Raw genomic sequence first — 23,830 nt, 5'->3', positions numbered from 1 at the left:
ATTACCTGCCTTGCAAAAGTATGCAATCTGGATATATCCAAGAAATATCGCACCAGGCCTGGTGGTGCACACCCATAATCCCAGCGACTTGGGAGGTTGAAGCAAAGGATCACAAGTTCAAGACCAACCTTGGCATAATTTAGCAACACCCTGTCTCAGAAATGAAAAGAGGTATAGTTCAGTGGTAGACCTGGATTCAAAACCCCGAACCACCAAAAAAAAAAAAAAAAAAAAAAAAATTCAACTTCTAGCAATATACCAAAAAAAAAAAAAAAAGCTCTTCTAAGACTTGTCAAATGATAATTAGGCACCCTGTTTAACCCAGAATACTCTGGATGGTTGTGGACATGTAAATATTGCTTATTTCATTACACTTTTGCCAATGGAATATATTTTGATGAACAGTTTTTTAGCTTATTGTACCTTAAATCCATTTTCATCGAAAACTTGAAGCTATAGTTTTGGCTCAATTTGTGGAAAACGTCAGTCAAGTTAATGACACATCATAGAGATACATATAGAACTGACTAAAACTTAAATAATAGTCTCCCCTTATGCACAGTTTCACTTTGTGACTTCAGTTACCTGCAATCAACTGTGGTCTGAAAATATTAAATGGAAAATTACAAAACTAGATACTTTATAAATTTTAAATAACTTATTACAGTTTATTATTATAATTATTCTATTTCTTACTGTGCCTGCTTTATACATTAAACTATCATAGGTATGTATGTATAAGAAAAAACATAGTATGTATAGGGTTTGGTACTATTGAGGTTTCAGACATCCTTGGAACATCTTGGATCATATGTCTCACAGATAAGGAGGGACATTGTATTTATGGGAAGTACATTAAGCAATAAGAGATTGGAAATTCTTCACATTTTTTTGGTGACTTGATTAATCATCAAAGGAGGCTTCACCTCCTTTTAGTATGGGAGATATTCTGCACCTTAGGTCACTGCATAAAGGCAAGTTATGGGATGGGAAATGAATTGCCTTTCTATAAAATGAGAAGGGGAAGAAACTGCCTGTGAAACCTGAGGATATGGAAATTGAGTTCCTTAAAATATCAGGGTATGACCAGTCCTTGGCAAGACTTACCCTATATGTATCTGATATGAAAACTACTAGCTTATAGAACTGGGATTGGTGTCTTTAATTTAAAAGATAAATCTTTACAAACTGTTTCTGTGATAATTGATGGTTTCTCCCTTCTCTTGAAGAGATTTTACAATTTTTATTTCCTTTTCCATTTCTAATCATCACTTCATTAAAAATTTTTTAAATTTATAAATTTAATAAACAAGGTTCTCTAAAAATTTAAACATAATTATACCACCCATATTCAAATGCTTTACTTAACCTATGTTTTCCTCTTCACAACCAAGATAAAATGATTATACTGTCTTTCCCAGCAGCTCTCTCCCTATCTTCTTGGGTTTTGCAGATATAGAGTCCCAGATATCACCCTATTTTCTTAAGACCTTCATTAAAGTTCAGTCATAACAGCATCATTTTTTTTAGATTTAAATAGTTTTACTTATAGCTATACAAAAGAGTTTGTGTACATGTGTATACATGTTCTTTTAACTATATGTCCATATTAATGCAGTATCTGGAGTATACAGGGCAAACAATTCTGTACAAAAATTAGAAGATGGAACAAGCAATTCACAAAGAAATGCTAGGAGGCAATGAACTTATGAAAAAGGGCTTAACCTCAGTAGTAATTAGCTGCAAACTGAAACAATACCATATCCTCTTCCCCACCCCGCGCGCCTCAGCCAAACTGGGAAAGTGAAAACATTGAATGATGGCATAGGTGCGGTGAAAGGGGTGCTTCGGCCCCCAGGGAGAGCCCCCTTCGCACCTGAGTTTAGTTTTCCTGATGGGGCTCTGAATTTCGGATCTAAATTTTTTATTTCTGGCATGGCAGTTTTCTAGGTTGCGAGAGCATTTGGTAGGCACTTGTCATAGATGTCGGTATGTAGCTGATTTGATTTTGACATTTTAGAAAATATATATTTAGCTGTAGATTGACACTATGTATGTTATGTATGCGGTGCTGAGGATCGAACCCAGTGCCTCACACATGCTAGGCAAGCACTCTACCACTGAGCCACAGTCCCAGCTCTGATTCTGACATTTTTTTATCTCCCTCTCCACAAAAATTGTGTTTAAAACTGAGAACTGCCCACTAGTTGTGGAAGAAAGTTCGTTGACAGGAATTTGAGTCAGGAACTGGGGGAAAGAATGCTTCCCTACTGCGACCCAGCCCACACCACCGAACAAAAGAACCCTGGGAGCAGCCTGTGTGGCTTGGAGTCTGCCGGATCCGGCCGCCATACGGCGCGCATGTCGCCCAGTCCCCTTGAGCTGAATTTTTCCAATAGCAATACTCACAGAACAGTCGCTTTCCCAGCAACACCTCTAGCTTGGGGCAGGGCTTCCTGGAGTTTGCACCCTTTCATTGGTTGGAAATGGAATAAGGAGAGACCAATTGCCGTGAGTCTTGGTAGAGCTGTCGCCCTAGCAACGCGCGGAGCCCCCTGGGAGAGGCTTCTGAAGTAGGAAGCCCTACATTTCTTCTGACCTAAGGCCCTGGCGGTGCAGGTGGGACTCTGGCCTCTAGAAATCAGTGACCCGATGACTGCGAACCCCAGTTACCTGCAACTCCGCACGTTCGCACCCTGAGCATACCGTCTGAGTCCGTGCTTTGTTTGTCTTCCCTCCGTTATCCAGCCTCAAATCCCCCATTCCTGGAACACACACAGTCCACTCACGAAGCTCTCCCTGCTTGTGCCCCACAGCTTCCAAGGGCCAGATGATGGAGGAGCGTGCCAACTTGATGCACATGATGAAACTCAGCATCAAGGTCTTGCTCCAGTCTGCTCTGAGCCTGGGTCGCAGCCTGGATGCGGACCATGCCCCCTTGCAGCAATTTTTTGTAGTGATGGAACACTGCCTCAAACATGGGCTGAAAGGTGAGCCTGAGGGGGCGTTCGGGAGTGTGGAAATGTGGGTTAGGTGTTTCCTCATCATTTTTCACCAGTGCCCAACATTGTTCTTAGTGAAGGGATAACAGCAGAATACAGAAGAACTTCCTGCCCTCGAGAAGCAGCATTCTTTCTAGAGCAGTGCTGTCTAAAAGAAATGTTCTGTAAGCCACATAGGCATTTTAAAATTTTATGCTAGGCACGTTTAAAAGTAAAAAGAAACAGCTAAAACTAATATCAGTAGTGCATTTTGTTGAACCCTGTAATATCCACAGTGTTATCATGTTGACACATAATCATTATTTTGAAGCCTTATTAATGTCATATTTTGCATTCTTTATCCTAAGGCTTAAAATAAGTCCATTGTGTATTACACTTATAGCACATCTCAATTCAGTTCCTCAATTTTACTTAGCCATGCTGCAAGTGCTCACTCTGTAGGTAGCATATGTGGCTAGTGATTGCTTTGGACAGCAAAATTCTAGAGGATAAGAAGATAGTAAATGTTTAAACAGTTACAGAATGCTATAAATTCAAGAAAGTAGAATCAAGGAAGGAAACTTTCAGCTACTGTGGAGAAGTTAAACAGTCCTACAAAGATTTGAGGCAAGAACATTCCTAGCACAGGAGAAAAAAACAACAATACCACCAACAACATATAGAGCTCCTGAATGTGACCAACCTTGGTTTGAGGAAAACTGATAATTGAAGCATGCTGAGAGGGAAACTGAAACGAGATGAGGTCAGGGAAGTGAGAAGGGGTTGAATAACGCCTTTAGAGGTCATGATAAGGAGTTTGATTTAATTCTATGTGTATTGGGGGGATTTTAAACAAGGAAGAAACATGATCTAACTTGTATTTTTAAAAGAACTTCTAGCTATGTATATTCAAAACAGACTGGAAGAGTGGGAAGGTAATGATATGAAGAGTAAGGAGACCAACAATTATTACAGCAGTTTGGGTTTAAAAAAAAAAAGCAGAAGAAGAAAAAGATTGAATCAGAAGGATTAAGCTGTGAAGCTCTGCAACTTTCTATTATCTTTTGGGAGAAGAAATCTTGCAACCTGTTCTTATGAATAACGCTTTTGTTTTCCCTTTTAGTTAAGAAGAGTTTTATTGGCCAAAATAAATCTTTCTTTGGTCCTTTGGAGCTGGTGGAGAAACTTTGTCCAGAAGCATCAGATATAGCTACTAGTGTCAGAAATCTGCCAGAATTAAAGTGAGTGAGAAATAGTTTTACTAATTTGATATTTAAAAAAAAAAAAAAATCTCCCTTCTGTTTACCCATTTCTCAGTTCCTTGCTAATGAAACTTTTTCTAACTTGAAACAAATTATAGCATTAACCACATTTAATTTAGACTTTTAAGCTCTGTTGCTCATTATGTACATGATCTTCAGCAAGATTTGCACCTTTCTGAGCCTCAGTTTCCTTTTCTTTAACATGAGGACAGTGATTCCTATTTGCTATGCAAGTCAAATAGGTTATGAAGACATTGTCAACCAAAGAACAGGAGGAAAAGGAATTGTTACTCTCCTAGAATCTATTTTAAATATATTTGAGCAGTTTGAATAATACAATTCAGGCCATATTTTAGATTCCAGGACAAGGGGCATTTGTGAACAGGCTGGGACCAACAGATTATTATGTAATGACTAGCTATGCCCTTGGGACTACTATACATAGGCTTAAGATCAAAAACTAGGCAAAACACACACAAGGCATTGTCATGGAATCTGGCATTTAGAAGGGACCTTAGGGATTTTTACACTGATGTAAAACTTGTCTTTTAAGCCTTTTTTTGACACTTCTGTGGAACCAGCCTATGCCATTTTCAGTAATAATAACAGCTGCCACCCTAAGGATCTGCTACATGCTACATTGTACTGAGGACTTTTCATTGTCTAATTCTGCATACCCATCTTCTAGGATAGCTGTTGACATCCCCATTTGCTAGTGTGGAAACTGAGACTTAGAGTGTTTAAGTGACTTGTCCATTGTTCCTTGGCAAGGGAGTGGTGCAGCCAGGAGGATCAGTTGAATTCTAAATCATTTAAGTTCCACTAAACTTCATTGCTGCTGAGCCCTGTGCATTCTTCTTAAGATTGGACTTAAGCCTTCTGTCCCTATCCCTAGTTCAACCTTCTGGCCTATACCACATAAGTTTTAAAGTTTTTGCAGACCCTGCTTTTCAAGTGTTTGTTTGATGACTCTCCCACCATATGTTGGAAATAGAATCCAGGGCCTCACACCCCCCAACCCTAAGGCATTTCTGAAGTCTTATTTTACTTAGAGCATACTCTCACCCAAATTTACCACATCTGTTTCCTTGTTAATTCTGTGGTTGTTAAATAAGCCACAAGCTTATGTATGTCCAAAAAAGATATATAACAGTTCCCCACCTTTTAGAAGGAGGAGCCGTGTTGAGGGCTGTTTTATTTCATAAAGAGCTCCAATGTTTTTACTATTTTATTAAATATTAACAAAAGTTCTAAAATTACTACAGTATTTACAAAGTATTATGGCTTATGTTTTTTGTTTTTGTTTTTTAGGGGTGTGGAGGATTGTTTAAGGTAGTTTGAAACTTATAGGATGAATTTTGCATCCTAGGAGGAATCTCTAGTTTAATACCCCTATCCAATTGACATAAAATATCCCCCCACCTTTTTTTTTGTACCAGAGATTAAACCTGGTGGCACTTAACCAATGAGCCACATCCCCAGCCCTTTTTTGTATTTTATTTAGAGACAGGGTGTCACTGAGTTGCTTAGAACCTTGCTAAATTGCTGAGGCTGGCTTTGAACTCACTATCCTGCCTCAGCCTCCCGAGCTGGTGGGAGTACAGGCATGCACCACCACACCTGGCATAAACTATCTTTTATAGCATGACCTAATATCCAAAATTCTTATTTGTTTTCACCATGGTTTAATTATTGAACATAACTATATATGATAAAAACCACTTGCTCATATTGGCATTTAAACCTAGACAAGCCTTTTCTCTTTTATGAAAATTAAAAATAACTTTTTTTTCCTAAGTGCTAATTTTTCATTGAGACATAAAAACAAGGCAAAGAAAAATTAAAATTTCAAAACTTTCACCTTCCTACTAGCTAGGTAAAAACTTTGGGACTGGGGAGTGTAGCTCAGTGATAAGAGCAGGTGTTTAAATGCACAGGGCCCTGGGTTCCATCCCCAACACAACAATAACAAAGATAATAAAAAACAGAAAATGTTATTAATGTCTTGGTCAGTATCCTTCCAGGTCCTTTTAGTGTATAATTAGCCAAATAGATTTTATACTTTTTTGATTGTCCCAACCCTCACATAGCATCATATTGCACTCATTCTTGTGGAGGATAGCTTGGTACTATCCACCAGAATTACAAATACATCTACCCATTGACCCAGCAATTTCATTTCTAGGCATATTATCCTACAGATGTAATGTGAAAATGACACAGAGTCAGACCTGATGGCACACACTACCTGAGAGACTGAGGCAGGAAGATAACTTGAGCCAAGAAGTGCCAGACCATCTTAGCAACAGAGAAAAAAAAAAGAGAGAGAGAGGGAGAGATGCATATAGTATATAGAATTATATTATGACAGTAGATTAGAACTAGCTTATTTTTTAAAAAAAAAAAGCTAGCTGGGCACAGTGGCAAATGCCTATAATCTCAGCAGTTCTAGAGGCGAAGGCAGGAGGAGGATTGAGAGTTCAAAGCCAGTCTCAGCAAATTAACAAGGCCCTAAGCAACTTAGTAAGAACCTATATTTAAATAAACTGTAAAAAAGTGCTGGGGATGTAGCTCAGTAGTTGAGTGTCCCTGGGTTCAATGCCCTGTATCAAAAAAAAAAAAAAAAACTAAGTAAACAATGGTGCAGTCTAATAATAAAACACTAAAGGTATAGAAAATTGAGTTAAATCATCTGTGTACTAATATGGGAAGATTTTCAAGATGACAGATAGTCAATGAAATAAGCAAGTTGCAGAACAGCTAATTAGTTTTTTGTTTTTTTTTTTAAGGAGGACAATAAGAGTTTGTGTACTTATTTTCATATGCATAAAATGCTGATATAGGTACCCTATAAATATATGTAATTATTATGTCATTTAACGATATTAATTAAAAAGATGTGAATGAATATTTGATATGGAAAGAAGTTAAAAATCAAATGAAAAAAAACTACAAAACTGTATGTACAGTTCAATACTGACCATTTTTTTTAATATATTTTAGTTGTAGGGTGCTGGGGTTGTGGCTCAGTGGTAGAGCACTTGCCTAGTATTTGTGAAGCACTGGTTTCAATCCCCGGCACCACATAAAATATAAGCACAAATAAATAAAGGTATTGTGTCCATCTACAACTAAAAAAATGTTTTAAAAAATTATATATATTAGTTATAAATGGACACAATACCTGTATTATATTTATTTATTTTTATGTGGTGCTCAGAATCGACCTAGTGCCGCGTGAGAGGCAAATGTTCTACCACTGAAGTCAAACCTGGTAGCACACACTACTCAGCCCACAATACTGACTTTTTTTTTTGAGACAGGGTCTCCCTAAATTGCCAAAACTTGTAATCCCTCTGCTTCAGCCTCCAAGTAGTTGTGATTGTAGACATGTGCCACCAACCCTGGCTCAAAGCCTTTTTTATTGATGAAATTAGATTAACTTTTCTGAGCCTGGCTTCTGAAATGTAGACTGCATTTGACCTTTGTAGCAAGGTCTTTGGGCCTAAGACCTTCCTTTTATGCAGATTATTGATTACCTTCACTACTTTCTTTGATGTTACAAATGCAGTTGCTGTGCTTAGAAACAATCTTTTTTTCTTTAAGTGGTTTTAGATCTACAATAGGAAGGCATTTTTTCTTTTAATTTTTTAATGCAGGCCTTTTCCAAGTGCATCTTTGTGCAGTTGGTGACCAGCTGGGAAACAGTGTAAATTACTTAATACTACTGAAAATATATGTTTAAAATTGGGTTAAGCCACCCAGTAATCTCAGCAACTCAGGAGCCTGAGGCAGGAGGATCCAAGGTGGAGGCCAGCTTGCACAGTTTAGTGAGGCTGTAAGCAACTTAACAAGACCCTGTCTCAAAATAAAAAATAAGAGCTGGGGATGTAGCTCAGTGACAAAGTATCCCTGGGTTCAATCCCCAGTGCCAAGGGCTGGTGATATAGCTCAGTTGTAGAGTGCCTGCCTTGCATGCACAAGGCCCTGGGTTCAATCCCCAGCAGCCCACACAAAACAAACAATCCCCAATGCCAAAAAAATAAGCAAAATAAATAAAAATGGTTAAGAAGATAAATTTTATATTGCGTGTATTTTACTACAATTAAAAATAAAACAAAATTGCTCCTTTGAGCCAATGCCTTAGAAAACTTATGAGACATCAGCACTTTAACATGCATGATGATCAGTCTTTTGAAAAAAATTTTTCCTATACAAATCTAACCTAATATTTTCTGGCTTTCCATGAAATTTTATCTTGTTTTATTCTAGAAATTGTATTTTTTTGGCTTTAAGATATTTTCCTTTTATTGAAATATATCATGCCCATGGTATAAAATTTAAATAATACACAAAGGTATTACGCAGTGGGCCTTTTTCTCTGCATGCCCAAATGATGCACATCCCTCCTTCCACCCTAAAGCACCTGTTCACACTGTTCTGTGCATTCAAGAGCGCAATCATGTATATCACTCTGGCTTAACTGAAGATTGGTTTTGGGGGGTTTGGTTTGGTTTGGTTTTTCTGTATGTTGTTATGGTTATGACACAACAGTTTGGTTCTGTTTGAATTCTAGGACAGCTGTGGGAAGAGGCAGAGCTTGGCTTTATCTTGCTCTCATGCAAAAGAAACTGGCAGATTATCTGAAAGTACTTATAGACAATAAACATCTCTTAAGGTATTTCATCATCTATCTTTGCTTATCTTTTGCTTTGTAAATAATTAGAGCATAGTTCTGTAGGTCATTTTGAATTAAAATATGAGTATATAATGTTTTATTGAAATTATCATCTTAAATATTTCTTCTGTGGCATAGTTTTAAAATAGCAATGTTTCTCTTTTGAGCACTGATATCTGAAAGTCATTATGAGTGAATATTCACATGACTTCATTTTGAAAAATTTTGAATATAATTCTTTAAAAGTACCAATATCTAAGATTTGATAACTGACAAACTATTCCAGTTTCTATGAAATGGTATTTATTACATTGAATGATAACAAGAAAGAAATGAGTTTAAAACTAGATACAGTGGGCAATTTTTTTTTTTTTTAGTTGTAGATAGATACAATATCTTTATTTTATTTACTTATTTTTTATGTGGTGCTGAGGATCAAACCCAGTGCCTTACACATGCGAGGCAAGCACTCTAACACTGAGCTACAACCCCAGCCCACAGTGGGCAATTTTAAAAGTATAAAATCCTGCTTTTTGTAACAGAACACATCTATATTACCGAGTTCAGGATTCCATATCCAGTTTATAAAATTTTATATCTTTTATCATTAGTAAAAACTTAATTTGCCTATCACTGAAATTTATAACTGGCTCATTTTTTATATTTGTATCTATATAAGTAAGTAGTCATTATAAAAGGAATTTTCTCTAGACTACAAGAATTTACAACTCAGGAATCACTTTGGAGTTAATTCTTTTAGGGAGTGAGATTAAAGTATTTTTTACAGTGTGGTCTAAACCCCAAAATTTTCAGTGTTTTTAAGTCACAGCCTATTATTGAACATCTTTTTATGTGATAAATACTTATTTCAAGTATTTCATATACATTGTACTCTGAATATAATTATACTGAGTAATTTGAGCTACAGATTTTGTTCTAATATGCTAATTCTTAAGACATTAAGTTCTGAATGCACATATGTATATGTACACACACACACACACACACACACACACAGAATTGCCTGGGTGCCAGTGGATTTGATAAATTAGTAAATCATTAGTGATAAGAATCAATAGCAAAGGGGATGGAACCCCACTGTAAATGACTGAGATGACTAGGCGGTAAGGAAGTTTTTACAGCACAGATCGCTCAGTGGGACACAGGAAGAGGAAAGGGTTTTATTCTTGGATGTGGGGAGGCTATGGATTCCTATTTCCTGTTTATCAAGAGCATAAATGTAGAAGTAGTTCATATCATTGCAAATGGGGAACTAATGTAGAGTAGGAGAGGCAGAGTGATGCTCAGGAACGCAGTGTTCAAGAGATAATGAGAAGGACTGGGGTTCAAGATCTGAATGGAGGAATTAGCCTTAAACAGAAAGAGGGAAGAGCCCATCCTAAACCACAGGAAGAGGAAAGGATGGAGAATATATCAGTCAGCTTTCCATCACTATAACAAATACCTAAAATTGGGCACAGTGGGGCACACCTGTAATCCCAGCAATTTATGAGCCTGAGGAAGGAGGATCACAAGTTCAGGGCCAGTCTCAGCATTTTTTTTTTTAATATTTATTTTTTAGTTATAAGTGGACACAATATATTTATTTTATTTTTATATGGTGCTGAGGATCGAACCTAGGGCCTCACACATGCTAGGTGAGCGCTCTCTTTGAGCCACAACCCCAGCCCCAGTCTCAGCATTTTATCAAGACCCTCAGCAACTTAGCAAAACCCTGTCTTCAAAATAAAAATAAATTTTTTTAAAAAAAAAGGACTAAGGATGTAGCTTAGCAGTAAAGCACTTCTGAGTTCAATTCCCAATCAGAAGGGGGAAAAAAAAAAAAAAAACCCTGAGCAAATCATCTTAGAAGAAGTTAATTTTGGCTTATAATTTTTTAGAGGTTTCAACTCTAAAAAAAATCAGTTGACCCTGTTGCTTTGGGTCTCTGGCAAGGCAACAGGAACATGTTGCAGAATAAAAACCACTCACCTCCTGGACAGGAAACAAAAGAGAGAAGAAACCAAGATCCCAATATTCTCTTCTCGGGCACATCTGTCATGACCTAAAGATCTCTCATTCAGCCCTACCTCTTAAAGGTTCCACCACCTCCCAATAGCATCAATCCTTTACCACACAGATCTTTAGGAGATACTTAATATCCAAATAGTAGCAGAGAAGGGGGCTGGGATGTAGCTCAGTGGCAAAGCGTCTGCCTTGCATTCGCAAAGCCCTGGGTTCGACCCCCAGTTCCAAAAAAGACAAAAAAAAGAACCCCACCAAATAGTAGCAGAGAAGGAATAGTAGTACTTGACATAGTGGAAATAAATGAAAAGAACTTGCCACCATGTAGCTACTGGCTCCTGGATGAGGTCAGTAGCTAGCCTATCTGCTAACAGTTGAAAAAGCAGAGCAGGTTGTGGTGAAGGAGTCTAAAAGTTATTTCTGAGCATCTCCTTTGTCATGTCAATTTCTTTTAGTGAGTTCTATGAACCTGAGGCATTGATGATGGAGGAAGAAGGGATGGTGATTGTTGGTCTGCTGGTGGGACTCAATGTTCTTGATGCCAATCTCTGCTTAAAAGGAGAAGACTTGGATTCTCAGGTAAAATGGGATTTTGGCTCTAGATGAATGAATTATCCCTGGAATTTTACATGGAATCTGCAAACATGTACTGAATCTAAAACGGGACAGAGGTCAAAAGCCTTTTGGTGGAAAACTGAGCAAAGTGCTGTGCTGTGGCAGAGAGGAAAGTAGTGGGGAAAGCAACTCACAGAAGGTGATGGACAGAGGCACACCAGAAAGCCTAGTATGTTCTTCATACCGGAATAGAGTTTGCCCAGTGAGGTAAAGGTTTTGGAAACTGGCAGGTTATTAGGCCATTAGTGTCACATTAAAGGGTTTAGTTCTTGCCCTTTAAACCTAGGAAAGTGCTGGAGGTTTTTAAGCACTGTACTAAAATGACCAGGCCTGGATTTGAGAAAGATTGATCTAGTAGCCATTCAGGCCATGCATGAGTTAGAAGTGGCCTAGAGTAGACATAGCAAAAACATTGAGAAGACTAGTCCAAAAGTTCCAGAAGGTTGGATGAGAAATGGGAAAATAGAGTCAGGTTGATAAAATGGGACACAAATTAGAGTAAGCAGTAAAGTATAAGCCAGATGGAGTGGTATGTGCCTGTACTTTCAGCTGCTGGGGAGGCTTATGCAGGAAGATCACAAGTTCAAGGCCAGCCTCAGCAATTTTTCTTCTTTTTCCTGATTTTGGGGTTTTTTTTTTTTTTTTAGAACTTTATAGTTACTTTACTTTATAGTAGTTGGCTTCATCCCAGCAAACATTATGTGCATGGAAATCTATTTTCGTTCATGATTCCCTACCTTTTCCCTCCATTCTTCCTCCCCTCTCCCATCAGCCTCAGCAATTTAGCAGTATCTTCAGCAACTTAGTAAGACCCTGTCTTAAAACAAAATATTTAAAAAGGGCTAGAGATGGGGACTGGGGTTGTGGCTCAGTGGTAGAGCACTTGCCTTGCACATGTGAGGCACTGAGTTTGATTCTCAGCACCACATAAAAATAAATAAACAAAATAAAGATATTTTAAAAGGAGCTGGGGGGCTAGAGATGTAGCATCATGATAACGTACCCTTGGGTTCAATCCCCAGTACCACGGGGAAAAAAAAAACTAAACTAAAGCTTCCCAAATCCCTCTATGTCCACATCAACTTTTGTTGATGTCAGTGTATGCATGGTACTGGGGATCAAACTCAGGGCCTCACATTTTTTTTATAACATCTCCCTGCCCATACACACAACTTTTTTTTTTTTTCCTTATTGGTTCTGGGGATCGAACCCTGGGCCTGCTCATGTGAGGCATGCACTTTACCAACTGAGCTATATCCCCAGCCCTACATACCTTTTTTTGAAAAATACTTTTTATTGTTTTTACTGTTGAAGTTTTTTCAGTAATAGAAGTATTTTTTTAACATTTATTTTTTAGTTGTAGGTGGACACAATACCTTTATTTTATTTTTATGTGGTGCTAAGGATCGAAACCAGTGCCTCACGCATGCGAGGAGAGCACTCTTTCCTCTGAGCCATAACTCCAGCCCCTAGAAGTATTTTTAAAATGAAACTAAACCACGCATAATGTCATTACTCCAAGGTATATATCTGGTACATGAATAAAAGTGAATACATGAAAAAAATATCCTAAGCACAACATTTTGGTAGTTTTTTGATTTTTTTTTTAATTTTTTTTAGTTGTAGATGGACACAATACCTGTTTTTTTATTTTTATATAGTGCCAGGGATTGAACCCAGTACCTCACACATGCTAGGCAAGCACTCTACCACTGAGCCACAACCCCAGCACCTATTTTGTTTATTTGTGTGTAGCACCGGGATTAAATCCAGTGCCTCATGCATGCTCTGTAAGTCTCTACCACTAAGCCACAACCCCAGCACTTGGTGTTTTTTTGTTGTTGTTTTTGTTTTTGTTTTTAAATATTTATTTTTTAGGTGTAGATGGACACAACACAATGCCTTTATTTTTTATGTGGTGCTGAGGATCAAACCTAGGTCCCGCCCTTGCTAGGCAAGCGCTCTTCTGCTGAGCCACAATCCCAGCCCACTTGGTGTTTTTTTAATTTGACAGTATACATTCCATACCACACTCAATGACAGTAGAGATGTAAAACATTTTAAGGTGGTTGCATGATATTCCATTTTTTAAACATACCATAATTCGTACCATAATTTCACCAATATCTTACTAATTTAGATCATTTCCATGTTATAGCAACAATATTATAAATGTCCTAATATCTCTTTGTACTCTTGTTCATTTACTTAGTTAGGATAAATTTTGGAGTTGTTTTGTTACAGTATCTACTATATTCCACATACTGTAAAATTGACCTCCAGGACCTATCCTCTGGCCTTATATAAGAGAACCCTCTTTCTCTTGCTAACACTGCACATGTTCTCAGTCCTTTTCAGATAGACAGTACATCTCATCTCAAATCTGTATTTTTAAGAAGGAAAGAAGTATCAAGTTTTATTTGAACTGTTATGACTACCTATTCATGTCCTTTGCCCAATTTTCTGTTTTCCATTTTTTGTTGTTTCATATCTTTTTTAATAGGGTTAGGACATTGACCCTTTTTTGAAATTTTTGTTTTTAATTAATTGGGGTTTTTTGTTTGTTTCTCAAAGCTGTTTGCCATATAGAAAGTTGTCATTGTTGTTGTTATTGTTTGTAGTACTGGGAATTGAACCACTGAGCTACATTCTCAGCCCTTTTTGTGTTTGTGTTTTGATTGTTTGTGTGGTTATGTTACCCAGGATGGCCTGGAACTTGTAATCCTCCTACCTTAGCCTCCTAGGTTGCTAGGACTATAAAGGTGCATCACTCTGCCCAGCTGGAAATCATGTCATTCAGATCCTTTTTTTTTTTTTTTTGGTTGTAGATGGACACAATATCTTTATTTTATTTATATTTATATGGTTCTGAGGATCAAACCCAGGGCCTCACACGTGCTAGGTGAGCAATCTACCGCTGAGCCGCAACCCCAGCCCTCATTCAGATCTTTTAGACTAGAGTTGTATGACAACTTTCTGTTGCAGCTTTTTAAAATCTCACTGTCCTCATCTATAATACTGTGCACTTGTTAAATATTGATCACACTTAGTACAGATTGAACTTTGAGAATAGGGCTTTGTTTTCTAATCCATTAATTTCTATTTTTACTATTAATTAGTTCTTTCTCATTCTATCATTGTATTTTCCAGCTGATTTATATATGTTTTTATGATTTCATTTTTTATTACAAAAGAAATCCATGCTTGCTGAAAAAAACTTGGGCAGTATATAAGAATATAGAGTAAAAAGTGAAGTTTGAATCCCCTTCTCTTCCCTCTCAGTCCTCTCTTCTCCACAAGTTGTGGTAAAGATTTGGGGAGAAATCTTTTACAGCCTTTTCTCTTTATTTATGTATCCAAAGGTTTTGTTTTAAATTAAATCTTCTAGTGTTATTGTGTAAGAAATCAACAGACATGAAAACTATCACAGTTACTGTATCTCTCACAGTTAGGGGTTGAATGGGGTCAGGTAGGTGGTTCTTGTTCAAGAGCACATGTGGTACAGTCAGATGGTAGCTGGGGCCAGAATTACCTGGGGCTTGCTCTCTGCTGTGACTGTCCTCTAACTGAGCAAACTGAAAAGAGCTGGGGATGGAACAGCAAGGGCTTCTTAGACATTGCTATCTGTGTGTAGTCTTTCCAGGTGGTATCGAGCCTTTTCACTTTTTACATGAAAGCTCAGAATTTCAGTGGCATATATTCTAAGAGAAATAGACAGATAGAAACTGTATTGTCTATTTTAACTGAGCTAAAGGAGTCATACAGCATCATTTCTACTGCATTTTATCAAGACGGGCACTAAGAGCCGGGTGCAGTAGCTCACACTTAGAATCCCAGCAGCTCTGGAGGCTGAGGCACTAAGCAACTCGCAAGATCCTGTCTCTAAATAAAATATTAAAAGGGCTGGGTATGTGAAGTACCCCTGGTTTCAGTCCCCAGTAGCAAAAAAAAAAAAAAAAATATTGGCACTAAAGGCATGTAGGTTTAAGGGATGAAGGTAGAAAAGGTATAGTTGTGTCTTAAATCCATCATACAACTTTGGTTTTAATATAGTGGGGTTACTATTCTGGGGTTAATGATATACATATTATTATTTGGCTTAAAATTGTATCTTGGGACTTTTCCAAATTATCATACATTGATCCACTGATTTTTTGTGATATGGTATAACATGGTTGAATTAAGTGTTTCCTCATAGGTGGAGATTTCAGTTGTACCGAATTTTCCTGTAATTTAAATAGGAATGGCTTCACTTATAAGTGCTTTATTTCTTAACAGAAATATCAAAAGCCTTTGATGTTTAGATGTTTAAGGGGTCTTAGTCTTCTCTAACTCCGAGCACTGGCAGAGAATTTTCCCTGAAATACAGACTAGATAGATCATTTCACCAAAATTTGGGTAAAGAAGGACTCAGAAAGGCTGGGGTTGTAGCTCAGTGGTGGAGTACTTGCCTAGCAAGTGTGAGGCTCTGGATTCAATACTTTGCACCACATAAAAAGTAAATTAATAAAGGGCTGGGGTTGTGGCTCAAGTGGTAGAGCGCTCGCCTGGCATGTGTGAGGCTCTGGGTTCGATCCTTAACACCACATAAAAATGGAACAGAGATATTGTATCCACCTAAAACTAAAAAATAAATATTTTTAAAAGAAATTAATAAAATAAAGGTATTGTGTACATCTACAACTGAAAATGTTTAAAAAAAAAAAAAAAAGGACTCAGAAGTGTCAGTTAAAATATCTACTTCTGTCTAGATAGCATTTTCTTTCTCTTTTATAATTACTTTATACCCAAAGAACTTTGTTAAACTTTTTTGGTACTGGGACGCTTAACCACTGAGCCACATCCCCAGCCCTTTTTTAGATTTTATTAAGAAACAGGGTCTCACTGAATTGCTTAGGGCCTCAATAAGTTGCTGCAGCTGGCTTTCAACTCAAGATCTTCCTGCCTGAGCCTCCCGGACTGCTGGGATTACAGGCATGCACCACTATGCCTGGCAGAACTTTGTTAATCTTGATAGATAATGTGATTCTTTAGATATCTAGCTGTGGTGGAATTGAATATCCTGAATTCCAAGAATTATAAGGCTTTATTGAAAATGAGAAATGTTATCATTTATTTAAACTTGTGCATTTTATTTAAATCAGGTTGGAGTGATTGATTTTTCCCTCTACCTTAAGGATGTGCAGGATCTTGATGGTGGCAAAGAGTAAGTACTACATAGTATACTATTTTCTTCACAGTTTTAATGAAATTTTGGCAGTAGTAGAATACTACTCTTTTGTTTTCTTTTGGTACAGGGTTTGAATCCAGGGGTGCTTAACCACTGAGCAATATCCCCAGCCCTTTTTATTTTTTATTTTGAGATAGTGTCTTGCTAAGTTGCTTAGGGCCTCACTGTTGCTGAGACTGGCCTTGAACATGAAATCATTTTGCCTCAGCATCCCAAGTCTCTTGGATTACAGGCATGTGCCACCATGCCCAGCCAGAGAACTCTACTCTTGTTTTTGCTTTGAGATTTAGGGAGTTTTTGGTTATTGGTTTTTTTGTTTTGTTTTGTTTTGTGCAGGGGGGGTGGGCGTTGCAGTGGCACATGCCTATAATCCCAGTGACTCAGGAGACTGAGGCAGGAGAATCACAGTTCAGGGATGACAACTTAGCAAGACCCTGTCTCAAAATAAAAACATAAGGGGCTGGGGTTGTGGCTCAGTGGTAGAGCACTCATCTAGCACATGTGAGGCACTGAGTTCGATCCCCAACACCACATAAAAATAAATAAATAAAAGTATTGTGTCCATGTACAACTAAAACATTTTTTAAAAATAAAATAAATAAAAAATAAGACGGGCTGAGAGTCTAACTCAGTGGTAAACTGTTCCTGGGTTTAATCCCCAGTTCCACCAAGAAAAAATTAGATTTTAGTTTTTGTTTAGTTTCATTAATAACAGATAATATGTTTTCATTTTCACTAAGGAATTAAGCTCTACAGAAGAACAGAGCATGCTTGTGGATTTTCTCCATTTTTACTGCCCCTTTTGCCAAAGACCTGGCCAGTCTGCAGAAGAGGGAGGACATCTTCTGGGTACCTTCTCTAAGGGCACTTGTTCCCCACGCCCCAGATGCTATGTCCCTGGCTAGTGTTGCTCTCTATTTACTCAAGGGCCATGCAGACATTACTCAGCTCTGACTATTGGTTTGCGAAGACATTTGCATTTCTACAAGATGATCAGAAGGTTGGAGGACAGTTACAAACTATTAACCACCAATAAATTTTTTTCCCCTTTGTATGCTTTCTTTATAAGGCATGAAAGAATTACCGATGTCCTTGATCAAAAAAATTATGTGGAAGAACTTAACCGGCACCTGAGGTAGGACTCGCTCCTTTATTCCAGTGGTATTCAATATCTTGTCACTGTTTCTTGGGACTTTTTGAGTTTCTACATGTTTATACTGATTTTTTTTTCCAAACCATGAAAAGGGGTTATAATCATTCATAAAGTGTTCATGTGTACAGACTAGAGTAAAAGGATTTCTTCTTGATAAACAACTTTTGGGGAATATTTGGTTCTTTGTTTTGTGCAGTTATACAGTATGGACAGGTAAACACATTAAACCTTAAATTTCCAGTGTTCACCTATAGCCATGTGGTTGGCAGGCCCTGCCATAGCAAGCCCTGTTACTCATGGAAATCAGCACATAGCCTCCTCCATTCCCCACCCCCAGTGTATTGGACTAGAAGAAGGTTGAAAACCACTGGGCTAGACTTTCAAGATCAATGTGATCACAATCTCAAGAAAATTTCTTGATTTTTTAAAAAATTTTAGCTGAAAGGCTACTGATGTGTTCCAAGAAATACTAGGCCTTAGATATACAATTGGGAGAGGTTCAATGTCAGGGGACACTTGGCCTAAAGTCTTTGGAAGACATATTGTTCTCTCTCTGAACCCCCTTCTAGAAAGTACATTGCATATTAACAGTACTTCCCAGGGGCAGGCCCCCTGACCCCAAACCAATGGAACAGACAAAGAAGTTGGCACGTTCCTCCAAAAGTGCTTCAAGAAACACTGCCTGGAGGCACCCCTTAACTGTTGGCTGGTTTTTGAGAGATCCTTGGTTGATTCCTAATTTGAGAGTTTTTATAAGAGATAGATGTTGAATTTCATCAAATGCGTTTTAGCATCCATTAAGGCAATCATGGTTTATATCCCTTGATCTGTTAATGTTATATATTTTATTACTGGATATCGTCATACTGAACCATTCCTGTATCACATGTAATACTTTTACTGTTCTTTTAACCTGCAATCTGACTTAATTGTTCCTCAGTTTTCTATCTCTGGCATGGCCTCGTGGTTATACAGCTTCACAAAATGAATTAATAAATTTTGCCTTACTTCTGTGCCTGGGATCAATTTCTTAGTCATTTGCCCAAAGCTTATATTTGGTACTGGCTTACCAGCTTTGTTCATCTCGGTTTTTTCTCTTACGGACATTCTTTTTATGGTATTTTCTCCTTGTTGCTATTTTCTGTTACAGTTGGTATAGAATTGGAAATTGAATACTCTTTTAAGACTTTTCCTGAGCCGCTAGAATTACAGGTGTGTGCCACCATGCCCAGCTCTAAATTACAGGCTCTTGAGCAAGATTCCCTGGGTTCAGATGTCTGCAGCTCTTCATAGATATATGAATTTTAAAAGAATTAGAGAGCTGGGGTTGTGGCTCAGTGGTAGAGCGCTTGCCTGGCATGTATGAGGCACTGGGTTCAATCCTCTGCACCACATAAAAATAAAGGCATTGTGTCCATATGTAACTAAAAAAAAAAAATTAATTGGAAAAAGAAGAAAAAATTAAAAATAAATTAATTGAATTAAGTTAAATTTAAAAAACAAAAAAAGGGGCTCGAGTTGTAGCTCAGTGGTAGAGTGTGCTTAATGTGCCCTAAGCTAAAGGTTCAATCCTCAGTACCAAAAAAAAGGAAGAAGAGCTGGAGATTACAAGCTGGGCTGTAATCCCAGCAGCTCAGGAGATTGAGGCAGGAGAATTTCATGTTCAAAGCCAGCCTCAGCAACTTAACAAGGCCCTAAGCAATTCAGTGAGACTCCATCTCTAAATAAAAATACAAAAAATGGCTGGGGATGCAGCTTAGTGGTTAAGCACCCCTGGGTTCAATCCCCAGTACCAAAAAAGGGGGGGGGGGATATGAACTCCAGTGAGTTCTTTAATGTAAAGTTATAATTTATTTACATGTATACTAGACTAACAGTAGAATCTACCTCACCAAATTGGTGGGGGAGAGGTGTCATTGAGTTGATGCATATAAAGTAATTAGAACAGATAGGGCCTGGCACATAGTCCAAAAAATAAGTTACTGCTATTATTGTGGGGATTATCATTATTGTTTATCAAGTCCATTGTTTTTCTATTTGATGACTCATTATATTAGCTTTTTACATATTTTTTTAATATAAAAGCACATACTATGTAATATTTCAAAAATGGAAGTGCCAGGTACAGTGGTGCACTCCTAAAATCCCAGCAACTTGGAAGGCTGAGAGAGGAGGATTGTAAATTCAAGTCTAGTCTTGGCAACTGAGCAAGATCCTCAGCGACTTGGCAAGACCCTTTCTCAAAATAAAACGGGCTGGGTATGTAGCTCAGTGCCAAAGTGCCCTGGGTTCAATCCCTGGTCAAGAAAAAAAGGGGGCAAGTAGCCAGGTACAGTGGCAGCTGTTTATTATCCCAGCTACTCAGGAGGCCAAGGCAGGAAGATCATAACTATGAGGCTAGCCTCCTGGCAACTTAGGAAGACCCTGTCTCAAAAATAAATAAATAAGTAAGGGCTGGAGATGTAGCTCAGCGGTAGAGAACTTGCCTGGCATGTAAGAGGCCCTGGGTTCAACCACCAGTACTGCAAAAAAAAAAAGCAAGATGGGGGTTTAAGGGAAAGGGAGTGGGGATTTGGCTCAACAGTAGAACACTTGCCTAGCATGTGCAAAGCCCTGGGTTTGATCCCCAGACTGCAAAAAAAAAAAATAGGGTGGGTAGGAAAGAATATTAAAAAAAAAAAAAATTTAAAAATCACTTGATCTTCCTGCACCAAAGTACCAATACTTTGTTACTATTACCTTAGCTATGTGAATGTGGACACATTTTGGTTCCATCATCTATTGTATTGGAATAAAAATATTTTCAGCTAACTAAAAAGGGAATAAATCACATATTTTAGGGGTGAAACTTATTGGAAAGTATTTTTAAATTTTTTTAAATAAAAACAATATTTTTATTATTCTCATCTCCTCTGAGTTAGAGTCCTTTTGCTTTTTCATTTCATCCAGGAAATCTAAGAATTTCTCTTCTCATCATTTACAATTTGGGTAAACAGAGAGTTCACACTTAGGAGCTGGGGTTATAGCTCAACAGTAGAGCACTTGCCTCACACTTGTGAGGTACTGGGTTTGATCCTCAGCACCACATAAAAAATAAATAAATAAATAAAGATATTGTCCTTCTTTAAAAAAGCTTTAAAGAAAAAAGAGTTCACACTTACCTAATATTTTTATTTTTCTACAGCTGCACAGTTGGAGATCTTCAGACCAAGATAGATGGTTTGGAAAAGACTAATGCAAAGCTTCAGGAAGAGGTTTGTAACTTATTGAAACCCTTGAACAAACAGAATGACCCAAAGTTAAGAAAAATGGTACAGTTGGTATATCTGACCAAAGTTTCTCACTGTTAGGAAGGGGGATTATTAACCTTGGGTTGAGCTGCACATGGGACAAGAGAATATCTGTGTTCTGCCCTATTCAAGACTCCCAGTGAGACACCTCAGCTGATCATGAGCCAGTTCTTAGTGTCTTAGGTTTTATCATCCCAAAGTAACAGTACTTTGCAACAGTCCAGCTTCTGCCTGTCAAAGTGCAGTTTCTTCCTCTTTTCCACCTTTCCTGTGATGTCACATGCCTCCCTGCTGCCCTAGAAGGCACAAACTCCATTATGAGAGGCACCGTAGCCCACCCCTTCTGTTTTGGCCTCTCAGGAGCATGGAAACGGTCTCCCCACAGCATGGTCTTTCTCTGCTTTCTCACTAGGAAGAGAGAATGAAAGGACAGGAAGAAGGAGGGCTGAGGCCGAGGAAGACAGCTTGCTGCCAGCTGCCCAGCAGGCTCTTTGGTGGACACATCTTGTCTCCTGTTAGCAGGAGGGGGGTTGCTCAGCCTTTCTGAGGCTTTCCACAGGTAGCGGTCCCTGCTGCTCAGGCCTCCCCACTAGTCTCATTGGGAAGGAAGAGGACTTTGAGATGGAAAAGAAACACCTCCAAGACATGGAGACAGGGGACAGTGAAAGGAGACTCAGTGAGCACACCTTTGTAACAAGGACCCTGGTTTAAGGCACACTTTAATTGACTGCTTTCTCCTGAGGGGCCAGTCCTGAAGGCTTTCAGAGGAAGAGCTCAGATTTATAAGAGAGGAAGGAAATTCAAAGACAGTGTTCATTGGTAGGGGCATCATGGGAGAAACTTCACTGAATTTAGCATAGGAAGACACGGTCACCTTGGTAGGTCTTTGAGCCTCACTTTTGTCTTAAAGTTGGGTGATGATACATACTTTACAGTATTGTCATAAAGATTGCCAACTGAATATCATGACTATGCCTGATAGAACAGTTGTGAGGGTTGGGGAGTACTTGAATGTGAATTGATTTTAGAATGAGCAGATCACTTTATGTTCTCTCAGACCAGGTAGCATGCTTTGACTGAAGGTCTGATTTCAGTATCAAAACTGAACAGCTGGGTTATTTTTGTTAAAAGCAAATTATTATAAGAGAAGATTTTAGAGAAAAGTATTCCTCCATCAAGGTATGCTCTCTGTATCTTCAGAGAGTAGAGAAAAGTAGCTTTTACCACCTTGATCTGCTTCTTCCCTTTTGAGAGTAGTACCCCTTTTAAAACCTTAAGGTGTCTCACTTGGGCACAGCAATGGCTTAGAAACCCAACTGGCTTCCAAGCCTGAATGGAAAGTAATTCTGAGGAGTTTTACTGCTTTTGACAAAAGAAAAAGAGAGGCATTCAATGGCTCTAGGTCCTTTCACTGGGAAATGATGCTGAGGACAGAGCCAGGTACCAGAGACAGATATCAAGCTTCTTGCTCCTTCTCCAGCCTCCCCATCTCTCTGCAAGCTGTGTTCTGAGTCTAGAATAAGGAGGGACCTAGCTGCTGTATTTTATCATCTCCCTTACTTGTAATATCCTCTCCTCAGGCAGATCCATCCAACTTCTATATACTTTTCCCTAAACTTTTCCCTAAACATATTCAAGGAAAGGAAGGATTTCTCTAGGGCATGGCTTTGAACTCACGATCCTCCTGCCTCAGCCTCCCGAGTCACTGGGATTACAGGCGTGTGTCAGTGCACCTGCCTTACTTCCACTATAATTTATGTAACCATTTCTCTAATAGTAGAATTCAGGCTGTTGCTGATTTTTTTGGTCAATAAATCATTGCCCACATGAAGTAGTAGTATATTACCATTTTTGCAAAGGGAGAAAATCTGGGGAGAGCTGAGATCACTAAGGGCACAGGTAGATAGATGGGAGAGGGAGTTTTACTATATACATTTTTGTGTCTTTGGGATTTTGAACCATATATTCCCTATTCAGTATAAGGCATCTGAAAATAAGTTGTTAATTGTGAAGATGCCGAGTAGATATTTTAATTTTAACAGTAAGATTAACTTTGATGTTAAGAAATGTAAAAATCTCTCTTAATCAGCTGTCAGCTGCAACAGATCGGATTTGTTCACTTCAAGAAGAACAGCAGCAATTAAGAGAACAAAATGAATTAATTCGTGAAAGAAGTGAAAAGAGCGTAGAGGTAAGAAATTGACCTTATAGTTATGTGTCATGTTACTCACTCAGATGTACCTATTGTCAGTCTCCAACTCATATAGTCTTTTCTTGGTGTTTGTGGGAGATTGGTTCTAGGATCATCTCCCTAGGATATCAAAATCCAAGTTCCATTATATAAAACAATGTAATATTGGCATATAGCCTATGTATATTCTCCCAGATACTATAACTCAATCTCTAGATTATTCATAATACCTCATGTAGTATAAACGCTATGTAAATAGTTTTTATCCTGTATAATTTAGGGAATAATGACAAGGAATAAGAGTCTGTACATATTTAATACAGAATAATTTTTTTTTCAAATATTTCCAATTTGTGATTGGTTGAATCTACTGATGCAGAGACTGCAGGTATGAGAGCTGACTTT

At 38.1% G+C, this 23,830-nt stretch overlaps 1 protein-coding gene across 6 annotated transcripts in view; it reads left to right on the top strand.

The window, feature by feature from the left end:
- The window catches only part of Rufy1 (RUN and FYVE domain containing 1), a 57,695-nt gene that overhangs the window by 12,161 nt on the left and 21,704 nt on the right, over positions 1–23,830 (top strand). For all 6 annotated transcript variants that reach the window (XM_071612154.1, XM_071612152.1, XM_027953328.2 and 3 more), the window contains exons 2-9: positions 2,817–2,990; positions 4,105–4,222; positions 8,820–8,921; positions 11,402–11,525; positions 16,706–16,767; positions 17,861–17,926; positions 21,129–21,198; positions 23,324–23,425. In XM_071612154.1, the coding sequence (XP_071468255.1) occupies positions 2,831–2,990; positions 4,105–4,222; positions 8,820–8,921; positions 11,402–11,525; positions 16,706–16,767; positions 17,861–17,926; positions 21,129–21,198; positions 23,324–23,425 (804 nt within the window). In that variant the 5' untranslated portion in view covers positions 2,817–2,830. The remainder of the gene's footprint in view (positions 1–2,816; positions 2,991–4,104; positions 4,223–8,819; positions 8,922–11,401; positions 11,526–16,705; positions 16,768–17,860; positions 17,927–21,128; positions 21,199–23,323; positions 23,426–23,830) is intronic.

Source organism: Marmota flaviventris, chromosome 5 (genome assembly GCF_047511675.1).
Source record: "Marmota flaviventris isolate mMarFla1 chromosome 5, mMarFla1.hap1, whole genome shotgun sequence".
Classification (NCBI taxonomy): domain Eukaryota; kingdom Metazoa; phylum Chordata; class Mammalia; order Rodentia; family Sciuridae; genus Marmota; species Marmota flaviventris.
This window is presented reverse-complemented; position numbering and strand designations above follow the sequence as displayed.